This window comes from Chrysochloris asiatica, unplaced genomic scaffold, assembly GCF_000296735.1.
Source record: "Chrysochloris asiatica unplaced genomic scaffold, ChrAsi1.0 scaffold00308, whole genome shotgun sequence".
Classification (NCBI taxonomy): domain Eukaryota; kingdom Metazoa; phylum Chordata; class Mammalia; order Afrosoricida; family Chrysochloridae; genus Chrysochloris; species Chrysochloris asiatica.
The window spans coordinates 1,274,090-1,286,675 of NW_006408826.1; the positions used below are offsets into that span (position 1 = coordinate 1,274,090).

Genomic DNA, 12,586 nt, shown 5'->3' on the forward strand with positions numbered 1-12,586 from the left:
CAGTGGAATGTAACCAGGTAAGCCTGGTTGTGCTCCTCTGCCTCTTCCTCCACCAATCCCAGCACGCCGAGAAAGTCTCATGCTTCATATCTGAAGACGGCAATTGTTGTTGTTGTTGTGAAGTGCCGTGGAGTCGATTCCGACCCATAGCGACCCTGTATAGGGTTTCCAAGGAGCAGCTGGTGAGCTTGAACCACCAACCTTTTGTGGTTCAGACGACTTTTACTGATATCCAATTCAGAATTGCTGGCCGATGACAGTGATGGTCACTGCTTTTGCCAATTGGACCCTCAATGGCCGTCGCTTTAGCAAAAATGCCTTGTCCGAAAGAGAAGGACTAGCAGGGATAGGCCAAGGTTGGTGTTCTACACTTGGGGATGCAGTCAGGGGGCTGTTGGGATAGTGTTTCTGGGGAACGGAGCCCAGGAAGTAGGACTGAAGCTGGGAGCTGGATTGGGCAGGATCAATGTTAGCAGAGGTGTAAGCAGAGCTCAAAATCCATTTACTAAAGAGATTAGGGTCCCTGCTGTGCTAATCGACCCTAATATAGGGCTCCATCTATCTTTCCTACCTAGGACCAAGTTCTGGGAGCTACTTCCTCTCCCCTGACCTCTGTGTCTGGTTCGGGTGCCATCCTCTGTGCTCCCACATCATCCTGTGCTCCTCACAACATAAAACAGAAATGCACGAAGATAACACCACATCTCTGTGGGGTTGGTTATTTGCTGTGTGCAGGGTCAGGCACATAATTGTTGCTTATGAATTATTTGCTGACTAATAAAATACTTGGTGTGGCGTTGTAGGATAACAATGGATTGCTAACCCCAAAGTTGGTGGTTCAAATCCACCAGTGTCTCCTGTGAAAACCTATACAAGGTGGATATAAGTCGGAACCAACTCGTTGGCACTTAACAACAATAACAAAGTAGAAGCTAAGTGGATACTGTTGGTGAATTGTTTCATGGGACAGATGTGTTACATTCTTGCACATGCACACATAACCACATTGTAATAATGCAATACCATTGTCATGTCTTTTGAAAAGAGCAAAGACATTAGACTGCTCCAGGAAGTTTGTAAAATGAAAATTTACCCATTTTGATTCTTTGGGGAGTTAGGCTAACCAAAAATACACATTTGTGGGGTACAGCGCTATTCCAGTATAATTTTGAAGATGGATTCTCTACTGCAACCTCCCCAAGACTGGCGTCTTATCTCAGTCTCTGCTGCAATCGTTCTGTTTACCCTTGGACCTTTACCTAATTACAAGAAGTTTACACCTCTGGAGACAAGATTGCATAATGTGAATATATTTGAAAGATAATAACTTTGATTTGATCCCATTCAGTAATGTTCTTTGAAATACAGCCATAAAATGTTGCAGGGCTGGAACATATTGTAGAGGTCATCTGATCCAAAACCCTTGGTTTACCCTGAAGAAAGAAATCTGAGGTCTCAAAAGAAATCAGAGGCAACATGAGACCCCCAAACTCCAAGTTTTGAGCTCTCTTTAATGTGTACACGTTCCCCTATGGACTCCTAGAAGGCAGGGCTGGTCTGATGGCTCTCGCCAGTGCGGAGCCCACTGCTGCTCTCAATAATGTGTAACAGTGAATGAATGACAATCACGGTTAATACTTACTTCACGTTTATCATGTGCCAAGGCGTCCGAGGGGTGCAGGGGTTAAAAATGCTCAACTGCTAAGCAAAAGGCCAGCAGTTCAAACCCACCAGCTGCTTCAATCTGTTTGCTTTACGATTTGCCACCCTGGAGCAGTTGTCCTCTGTCCTACAGGGTCCCTGTGATTGGAATTGACTTGACGGCCCTCTGCCTAGTTAACTACTCTCTCACCTGTATTCATTCTCACACCTCAGCGAGTCCATTTCACTACTATCCCCATTTGACAAAAGAGGAGAAAAAGGCACAGAGAAGTGAAGTGACCTTTTCAAAGTCACACAGCAGGAAGTTGTGGAATTAAGCTTGAAATTTAGGTCTTTTTAACTCCAAAGCCTATTTTTAATGACCACCCTAAATATGTAGGGAGGGACAAGGAAACATCAATTCTCAAAGGATGCTGAACTGTGCTGAACCTCGGCAAACTACAGTTTCCTGCCCTACCTTTGATTGTTGTTCCTGACTTTTCCTGGGCTCCCTGTGTGGCCCCACACAATCGGTTAATCTCTCAAATTCACTAGTACCCCAAATCCATTACATGGGCTCTGGCTTTTTGTGACTCCCCAGGGTATCCTCAATTATCTCAGAGGGGTTTTTTATGAAAATCTCAAAACAAATTTTAAACGTAATCCTTTTTTTTTTTTTTTTTTTTTAAAGAACATATGCTTTACAGGACCTTCAGGAGAACAGAAGGGATTTCCTTCAAACAAAACAACTGAAACCACCCTGGCAATAGTTTTGCTAGACTCAGATTGCAAATGTTTAGGGATGTAGCGCCATCTGCTGGACATCAAACACACTGATCGTGGTTAACAACTGAGCTAATTTTTAAAAACAAACAAAACCAACCAACACCCCTTTGCCTTGGAGGTGATTCTGGCTCTTGGCGACCCCATGTGTTGTAGAGTAGAACTGCTTTATAGGATTTTCTTGGCAGTTTTATCTTTAGGGAGTCCTGGTGTGGTGCTGCGGGATAAAACACTGGACTGCAAGGTTGGTTTGAACTACAAGATTGGTTCAAACTCACCAACTGCAGGGTCGCCATGAGTCGGAACTGATTCGACGGCACTTCACAACAACAATCTTTACGAAGCAGATGTCCAGACCTTTCTTCCATGGCATCACCTGTTGTCGTTGTTTAGTGCCGTCGAGCCAGCTCCGACTCACAGTGACCTTACGGTCCAGTGCATTAACCCACTGCGTCACACCAGGACTCCTGGGTCACAGGCTGGGTTTTAAACGTCAACCTTTAGATTCATAGTCAAGAGCAAACCATGTGCATCACCTAAGGACTTTCAGATTCTGATAACAAGGCCCGTTTTTAGTCTGCAACATTTTTCTTCATCTAGTTTACCTTATTTTCAATAATAAGAAGAAGAACATATTATTTGTAATATACAGAGAAATTTCCCTGGGTACAATAATAAACTTCTTTGAGACAAGGACTTCTTCACAGTTGTCTTTTTGCATCTGTATCTTTTGCCACATGTGAGAACATACATAAAGAGTTTTATATCATCTTTATATCTCTGAATATAACTTTTGTTTTCCATGCCATTTAATAGTCATTATGAAAAGAATTTTTAATAGCTGCATAATATTCTATTTTATGATTACACCGTAATTTATGACCTAAGGTATTGAAGCTGATTGACAATTTGGATGATTATGAAGGGGCATCTCTTTGCATAAATTTGGTCCAGACTTTGGGTTACTTCATAGGGAGTGATTATCATCGGCAGTGGAACTATGGGTCAAAGGGTAGGACTATATTTTAGCTCCTGAAACATTTTACCAAATTGCTTTCCAGAAAGACGACTCAGATTACTCTCCCATTATCAGTGTATGAATGCCCTTCTTACGGAGCCCTGGCTAACAGGGTATTGTCTTTTTTCATGTTTGCTAATTAATAGGTGAAAATTGCTCTCTTGTTGTTTCCATTAGCATTTTTGATTACTTGTGCAGGTGAACATTTATTCATATGTTTATTAGCCATTCACATGTTCTCTTTTGTGATTTCTTCCTTAATGCCATTTTCCCATTGAGAGCTTTTGTATTTTTCTTATTATTTTGTATGTACTCTTTACATACTAAAGATATTCTTTTTCTCTTTCATATTGATGATAAATATTTGTCTAAGCTTGTCCTTTGTGTGTGTGTGTATGTGTTTGTTATAACTTGTATTATAGTTGACATGTGAAAGCTTTTCGTTTTATATAGTCCAGTCTTTAATAGTTTCTTCTAAGGTTTTGCCCCTATTGTTTTCAGCTGACTACATCCTTCTCTATATTGTTTTGATCCACCTGGAATTACTTCTAATCTAAAACATGAGACATCAAGATATATTTGTCAATATAACCATTTTGTAAATTGTTCTTCCCCGCATTGTTCAACCATCTAATGACCTGCTGCCTACAATGCACACAGCATTGTCCTCACAATCTGCGCAGAGTTGCCCAGGTTCTCATTTTGTAGTGAACTTGGAAAGTGCTTTTTTTGTGTGTGTGTGGATGACAAAAAGATTCTGGAGAGTTGGGAACTCACAGAGAGCCATTTAATGGCTCGGAGCAGTGAATTAGCATGAACACGTCTGTTATAAAATGTGCTTCTTCTTGTGCCGTGGAGTCAGTTCTGACTCACAGCGATCCTGTATAGCTACGATTTCCACGACTTTAAATCTTTACTAGAGCAGAAAGTCTCATCTTTCTCCCATAGAGCGACTCGTGGGCTTGAACAACCAACCTTGTGGTTCACAGTCCAGTGCTTATCCTATAGAGTCATCAAAGGTACAGAGAAAGGAAAATGTGGAAGTAACCATGTCCCATGTATATTATCTCTTCACTTTGCCCCCTTTTTGGTATCACCTTTTAAAATCATTTTCACATGTTCCAGGCATTGCATTAGGCATTTGATACACAAGATCGCATTCACCCAAAGGAGCTCTCGTAGCATAGTGGTTATGAGTTAGGCTGCTGACTCAAGGTCAGCAGTTCGAAACTACCAGCTGTTCTGCGGGAGAATGATGAGGTTTTCTGCTCCTGTAAAAATTTACAGCCTTGGAAACCCTATAGAGGGTCGCTATGAGTAAGAACCGACTCCACGGCACACCACCACCACCATTTACCCCAGAATCTCAGTGCTCTTGAGTCAATTCCGACTCACTGCAACCCTGTAGGACACAGGAGTAATGCTCCAGAAGATTTCCAAGGTTGGAAATCTTTACGGAAGCAGACTGTCACATCCGTCTCTCAAGGAGCAGCTGGTGAGCTGGAGCCAAGCGCTTAACCACTGAACCATCAGGGCTCCTTCATTAGCTCCTTTTTGTCAAAGGGATGTTAGCATCCCCTTTTAGAGATGACAGGGCACAGTGGCACCATGGGTTAGACATTGGGTTTCTAACAACAGGAGAAATATGAGGCCCTCTGCTCCCATAATGATTTACAGTCTGTGAACCTCTATGAAGTAGTTCAACTCTGTCCTGTAGGATCACCAGGACTTGGAATTGATTCGATGGCCATGAATGAGTGAGTTTACAGATGAAGAAACTGGGGTTTAGAGATGTCAAATACACTGCTCAAGATTCCACAGCTAATGAGCTGGATGAGGCAGAACTCCAGGAACCCAAGGATTTTAGAGATATTAAATTAATGTAAAGCACTTAAAACACTGCTTCTATCACTTGTCTGTCAGTTTGTCATACTGTGGTGGTTGACATGTGTTGCGATGCTGGAAGCCATGCCACCAGTATTCCAAACACCAACAGGGTCTCCCATGGTGGACAGGGTTCAGTGGTGCTTCTACACTAAGAAGACTAGGAAGATAGGCCTGCTGATCAACTTCCAAAAGTGAACCAAGAGAAACCAATGCATCAAACTAGAACGTTCTTCGACTTGCTAGCTTGGGACACATCATCCACATTACTGGAGGAAGACATCATGCTTGGTGCAGAAGAGGCCCAGTGAAGGGGAGGGACATACTCAGTGAGATGGATTGCCGATAGACTCAGACACGTCAGTGATCACAAGGAGGATGCACAACCAGACGATGTTTTGCTCTGATATACGTAAGGTCGCCATGAGTTCAAGTTGACTCAAGGGCAGCTATCTCTCAGCCTCTCTCTGTCTAAAACAATGCCTGACTTGATAAACAGGAACTTCTCACTCGTTCACCATCGTTGTTGTTGTTAGGTGCCATTGAATCAGTAACGATCTTATGCTGTGATCCTGGGCCAACCTCACTACTGTTGCCACTCTTGAGTCCATCGATGCTGTCACTTGGCCAATTCATCTCATTGGGGGTCTTCCTCTTTTTCTCTGACCCTCCACCTTACCAAACATGATATCCTTCTCCAGTGACTGGTCCCTCCTGACAATATGTCCAAAGTATGAGAAATGAAGTTTGGCCATCTTGGCCTCCAAGGAGCATTCTGGCTATACTTCTTCCAAAACAGATCTGTTGGTTCTTTTGGCAGCCCATGGCAATTTCAATATTCTCCTCCAACACTGTAACTCAAAAGCATCAATTCTTCTATGGTCTTCCTTATTCACTGCCCAGCTTTCGCATCCATATGAGGTTATTGAAAATACCATGGCTTGGGTCAGGCACACCTTAGTCCTCAAGCTGAGATCTTTGCTCTTCAATACTTTAAAAAGGTCTTGTGCAGTAGATTTGCCTAATGCAATACGTTGTTTGATTTCTTGACTACTGCTTCCATGAGTGTTGATAGTTGATCCAAGAAGAATGAAGTCCTTGACAATTTCCATCTTTTCTCTGTTGATAAGAATGTTGTTTATTAGTCCAGTGGTGAGGATTTTTGTTTTCTTTACATTGAGATGTAATCCATACCAAAGGCTGTGCTCTTTGATCTTCATCAGTAGATGTTTTAAGTCCTCCTCTTCACTTTCAGCAAGCAAGGTTGTATCATCTGCATATCACAGGTTGTTAATGAGTCTTCCTTCAATCCTGATGCCACATTTGTTTTCTCGGATTATTTGCTCAGCATACAGGTTGAATAAGTATGGTGAAAGAATACAACCTTGTCGCACACCTTTCTTAATTTTAAACCATTCAGTGTTAACATATTCTGTTTGAACTACTGCTTCTTGGTCCAGGTACAGATTCCTCATGAGCACAATCAGGTGTTCCAGAATTTGCAATGTTGTCCATAGTTTGTCATGATCCACACAATCAAAACCCTTTGCGTAGTCAATAAAGCACAGGTAAACATCTTTCTGATATTCTCTATTTCCAGACAAGATCCATCGGACATCAACAATGATATCTCTCATTCCATGGCCTCTTCTGAATCTGGCTTGAACCTCTGGAAGTTCTCTGTCAATGTATGATTGTAGACATTTCTGTATTACCTTTAGCAAAATCACCATCATTAGGCCCCATGAGTCTGAAATTACATATAACAAATTTGCTGGCATAACATTAACAAATTATTCTGGTAGTTATAAGAGGCTTATTCAAGCTTGAATATGAAAGGTTTGCCGATCTGACATTTGTGTAAGAAGAGTCCCAGCAGTCAGAATGCCTGGCTTCAAGCCTTTCTTCCAGTGCTAGGTAGTTCTGGGAACTTGGACAAGTTACTTGGCCACAAAATTTCCTTAGCTGCACACTAGCATTAAAAAAAAAAAAAAAAAAAAAGCAACCATACCCCTCCCAGAGTTTTCAGCACATGAGTAAATAAAAACAATATGAAAGTGCTTGGAAAAGTTGAAAATTCTACATGAGCTTATAAATTTCTCAATGAACATATTGAAATTTTTAGGGCATGAAATGGTCTAGGGAAACCAACTTCAACTAGCACTGAGGATGATCTTTTTGTTTTGATCTCTTGGTGTTCTTTTTGTCCTTTTTTTCATGGCAGTTTTCAAACAGACACCAAAATTAAGAGAGTAGCACCGTGAACACCCATGCCCTGCCGCCCAGTGTAATGGTCATCAACTCCTCCATGTGCTTCCCAGCATTTGGATGTTAAAGCAAAACCCATGATGCTACTTGAATATGGTCCACTTATCTGATGACAAAAAAGAAATCCATTGCTATTGAGTGGATTCCAACTCACAGTGACCCTGTAGGGCAGAGTGGACTGGCCCATAGGGCTTCCAAAGCTGGAAATCTTTACCGAAGCCGACTGACACATCTCACTCTTACACAATGGCAGTTGGGTTCAAACCACTGGCCTTTTGGTGAGCAGCCCAATGTTTAATCCACTGTGCTACTTCCTTTGACAAAAAATAATAGGGCCATTTTCTTGGATTTTCTTAAATTCTGAGGAAAAAGATTCTTTCTATACCTGGCAAAATCCAAGCAGATGCTGATTTCATTGACTCTTTCTCCTCTTAAAGTGTCTCAGAAAAATGAATCTTCCACATTGATGTTAATTTGTCAGCCCAAGCCAACAGCAAGCGAATTCCAGTTATCTAGGGTGGGCGGGGGAGGTTCAGCAAGTTTACACAGCACCCTAACAGTGTTTTCATTTCTATAATAACAGTATTTATAACATCAAATGTTTACCTGCTTGAGCATATTAAACCAGTATGGCTTCATGGTAATCCTGGTCAGAGATTCACCTGTTCTTGACAAAGCAAGTGCAGGCAAGAAGACTTATTGAAAGGACCATCTTCAAGAAGAAATAAAGGGACAAAGAAAGGAAGAAGAACAATCTATACTGTCTACTAATAAAGGTCAGAGTTAGTTCATCTCTAAATCTGGAGCTTGCAATTTCTCATATGTGTCTACTTTACAAAGATCAATTACTTTCATGAGCTACAGTGTCAGGAAACATGTAGGGCCAGCATTCATATCTATACCCATTTTTACAGATGAGCAAAGTGAAACCTCCTGGGTTCATACTCTGGAGAGTGGCAGAGCTAGGGACTAGAGGCCAGTTCTCTTGTTTCCTCAGCCAGGGCTGGCTCCCTATGTAAACCAGACTACATATATTTCTTCCCCTTCTATTTCCAATCTCCCTGTGACTTAACATAGTGTCTCTGTACCCTGTAACAATTCAGTAAATATGTCTCTCTCGCCTGTCTGACTACATACCAAATCGTGGGAGACAACAACAATTACAGGTAGGAAAAAAGAGAGAAGACATTAGAGAAATGATTAAAGAAATGGGAGATGGCATGAATTTTGTTGTTGAGTGCCGTCGAGTCGATTCCGACCCATAGCGACCCTGTACAGGGTTTCTGAGGGTGTAAATCTTTACGGGAGTAGAAAGCCTCATCTTTCTCCCACGGAGCAGCTGGTAGTTTCGAACCGCTGAGAAAAAAATGGAAAAGGGGAGAACAACATATTAAACCTCAATAAAGAATCATGAAAAATAAGTCAGAAAAAACATCTGAAGGCCATTACGCCAAAAAATACATGGTGGTGTTAATGACAACTCCGACAACCACCACTGACTTTCAGTAGCCTCTGTGGTAAGCCTATTAACCCTCTGCTGTGGGGAAGTAATATAATTATCCCCATTTAATGAGCGAAGAACGCTAGGCTCAGAGAGGTTAAGCAACTTGCTCAAGGCTATAGAGCTAACAAGGATAGAGCTAGGATTCCAACCTAAGCAATCTGACTCCATTTTCTCTTTTGTATATATACTTTGTGTACTTGGCAAATGTCCTACAGTGAGCACATATTACCCTGATTTTTTTTTTAATCCTGTAGTATTCATCATGTGTAGAAATAATTTTGTCATTACATCATTAACTATAGTTAATTACTATTTCTATTCATCATTTGTATGTCACTTCAATTAGACTGTTAAGAGTCTGTGTCTCAGGGAGTGTCATGTTTTAATGCATATTATAGATGCCCGATGAATACTTTTCAAATGAATGGACAATGGAGAGAAAAACGTGGGAGTGTGAGGCAAAACAACCACCAAAAAAAAAAAAAAAAAAAAGAGGGGTTGGGGGTGATGAAAGAGATAGAGCTGGAGCAAAAAGGAGGCATAGAAATATATCATAATGATCAAGAACAGGCAGAAAGAAATGCATTTTGATGAAGCAGGGTCAATACGAAGGGACGCTTGCTACATAGAACCCAGTTTGGGTGAACTTGTAGGCTAGAATTGAAGCTACAATGCGTTAACAAAGAGAAACCAGAGGAAGGCGAGAATGGAGATTTTTAAGATACAGTACTTTACAAAATTTAAATAGAAAAATTGTTTCAAAGTACCTTATGAGAGGGGAAGTACTAAAATTGCTTTTCTGGCAAAGCCTGTCCCTTCATCCAACAATTATCCTTGAGATCTCATCTCCATAAATTCAATAGACAATTGGGGCCACTTTCTCTTTTCAGGCCAGATGCAGAAACAGAAATTACAGTCATTTCCTAGAGTGCAGAAATTAGCTGGCCAGTTAAAAGCCACCTGCACGCATTAATTCACATCATCTGAGGTTGGTATCTAGAAGATTCCAGGCCCTGCCCTTTTTGCCACACACTCTACCCATGTAGAGGCCGAGCTTGGACAACCAAAGGTGAAGTGTAAGTTTGCAATTGGGCCATGTTATGAGATGGTGGTTTTTCTGTGACTCCTGCTCTCTTGAGAATGAAACAAGCAAATAGTACTGAGGCAAGGCTTCATACAAAACACAATAGTTCCCTGCATCAATGCTACTCATCACTCAGCCCTCCCAAGAAGCATCAATTTTCTGCTATTTCAGCTGTTTCTTCTGGGGGGGGGGAGGGGAGGGGAATGTCCTTCATTAGATAACATGCCTGAATGTCCACTACTTATTTAATAGTTTTAGATGGACTTTCTCTTGGAATAGTTGAGATGTGAGTTTCTTATACCTTCTCCTGCTCCACTTCTAAATCCTTGACTTCCCTCAATCCTTCTATTCCAATTTTTTATTAAATCAGTAGCCAGTTTTACATGCTTCTGACTACGTCATTATTGTTCACTGCTAAGTCTTTTACTGAGTAGTACCAAATGATTGTTATCCTGGTGTGGCACTGTGGGCTAAAGCACTGGATCACAAAGTCTTTTTGAACCACAAGGTCGATGGTTCAAATTTACCAGCGGCCCCTTGGAAACCCTATAGAGGGTCGCTATGATTATTAGGAGGTCTTTTGTTGGTATTGTTCCCTAAAGTTAGTAACTATTTCAGTATTTCATTTGTTGAGATTTCTGTGTTTTTGTTTCCAGGTATTCTTACTGTTCTGTAAAATATCTATTAATAATATTTCTAAACATTTAAACCCATCTAAAATCTGTCGGTTCCATTTCCCCCTGAAGAATGCCTTCTCACAAATCTCTTTTCCCCTGCTACAAGTTAGCTCAGTTCTTCGAATGGCCAGGAACATGACTGTCCTCTTAGCACTTCCTCTCACTGTTGTCTGGACTTGGATTCTTTGTTTCCTGTCTCTTGTCCTGTGCCATCCTTTTCCTCACTCATTTTGGTAGAAAACAATCTCCAGTAGCTTCTAGAGAAGGGTTCACTCCATTGCCACTGAGTCAATTCCAAGCAGTTGGTGGGTTCCAACGACTGACCTTTTTGCCAGCAGCCAAGTGCTAGTTTTTACCCACTGTGCCATTAGGAGTCCTTTGAAGGGGTTCATAACAGGCATTTTTTAAGTCCTTGCCCTTCTGGAAATACACTTATTCTTCTCTAACATTTGGAGTCCTGGTGTGGCACTGTAGGATAAGCACTGGGGAGCTAACCACAAGGTCAGAAGCTCAAATCTACCAGGTGCTCCTTCAAAACCCTCTACAGAGTTGCTATGAGTCAGAATTGACTTGGTACACTTAATACCAACAACCCATGACCATATTTTGATGGCTATAGAATTTTAAGATGAAACCACTTTCCATTAAAAACTTAAGTATTTATGGTTAATTGATTTTAACAAGGATGCCAAGACCATTCTTGGCATACAATTGGTGGTTCTGGGAATCCTGGAAATGCACAGGCAAAAGAATGGTGTTAAACCCATACCTCATACCATATACAAAAATCAACTCCAAATGCATCGACACCCTAGTGTAAGATTTAAAACTATAAAATTCTTGGAAGAAAACATAGGTCTGAAGTGTCAGGACCTTGGATTGGACAATGGTTTCTTAAATACGACACCTGTTGTTGTTGTCAGGTGTTGTCAAGTCAGTTGTGAATCATAGCAACCCTATGCAAACAGAACAAAACACTGCCTGGGCCTTCGCCATCCTCACAATTGTTGCTGCCACGGTGTCAATCCATCTGACTGAGGGAGTCTTCCTCATTTTCCACTGACCCTCTACTTTTCCAAGTGTGATGTCCTTCTCCAGGGACTTACCCCTCATGATAACATGTCCAAAGTATGAGAGAGGAAATCTTGCCATCTTCACTATTAAGAAGCATTCTAGGCCCTAAAAGCCGAGACTAGAAATTCCAAAAAGGCAAAGTTTTTCCCCCCCAAAAAAGCTAAAGAGGATAGAGAGAAACTCTGTTAACTGATGATATGTGGAGGGGACTATAATCAATGTAATGAAACAAGGTATATGAATGTTTGAATGTGAAACCGATGATGTGCTCTGAAAACTTTCACTCAATCCACAATAAAAACCTTAAAAAACAAAAACAAAAAAAGAAGCATTCTAGGGCAAGACAGAGCAGGGGAAGGATCAGAACAGCACTCCCACAGCTGACATCTGACCTATCCTTGGAGATAAAGGTGTGGACATTCTTTTTTGTTTGTTTGTTTGTTTGTTTTCTCTGTTTATTGGTGTCTCGCTGTCTGCGCACCTCCATTCTGGTAACTAGAGGGGGTGCCTTAACGAGTGAACACCTCCCCCACACCCAGAGGGTTCTACTATGCATGCACACAGATCGGCTCAGAAAAATCCAAGAAAGGGAGAGGTTCTGCTTAAAACCAAATGGAAGCCAGTACAAGTGGGTATTATCTGCAAGTGTGGGT

General features: G+C 41.3%; 1 protein-coding gene across 1 annotated transcript in view; it reads left to right on the forward strand.

The window, feature by feature from the left end:
• Nucleotides 1–253: 253 nt before the first annotated feature.
• LOC102821123 (uncharacterized protein CXorf66-like) overlaps nt 254–12,586 on the forward strand; it is a 93,889-nt gene continuing 81,556 nt past the window's right edge. The window contains exon 1 of the mRNA XM_006874980.1: nt 254–356. Coding sequence (XP_006875042.1) covers nt 254–356 — 103 coding nt within the window. The remainder of the gene's footprint in view (nt 357–12,586) is intronic.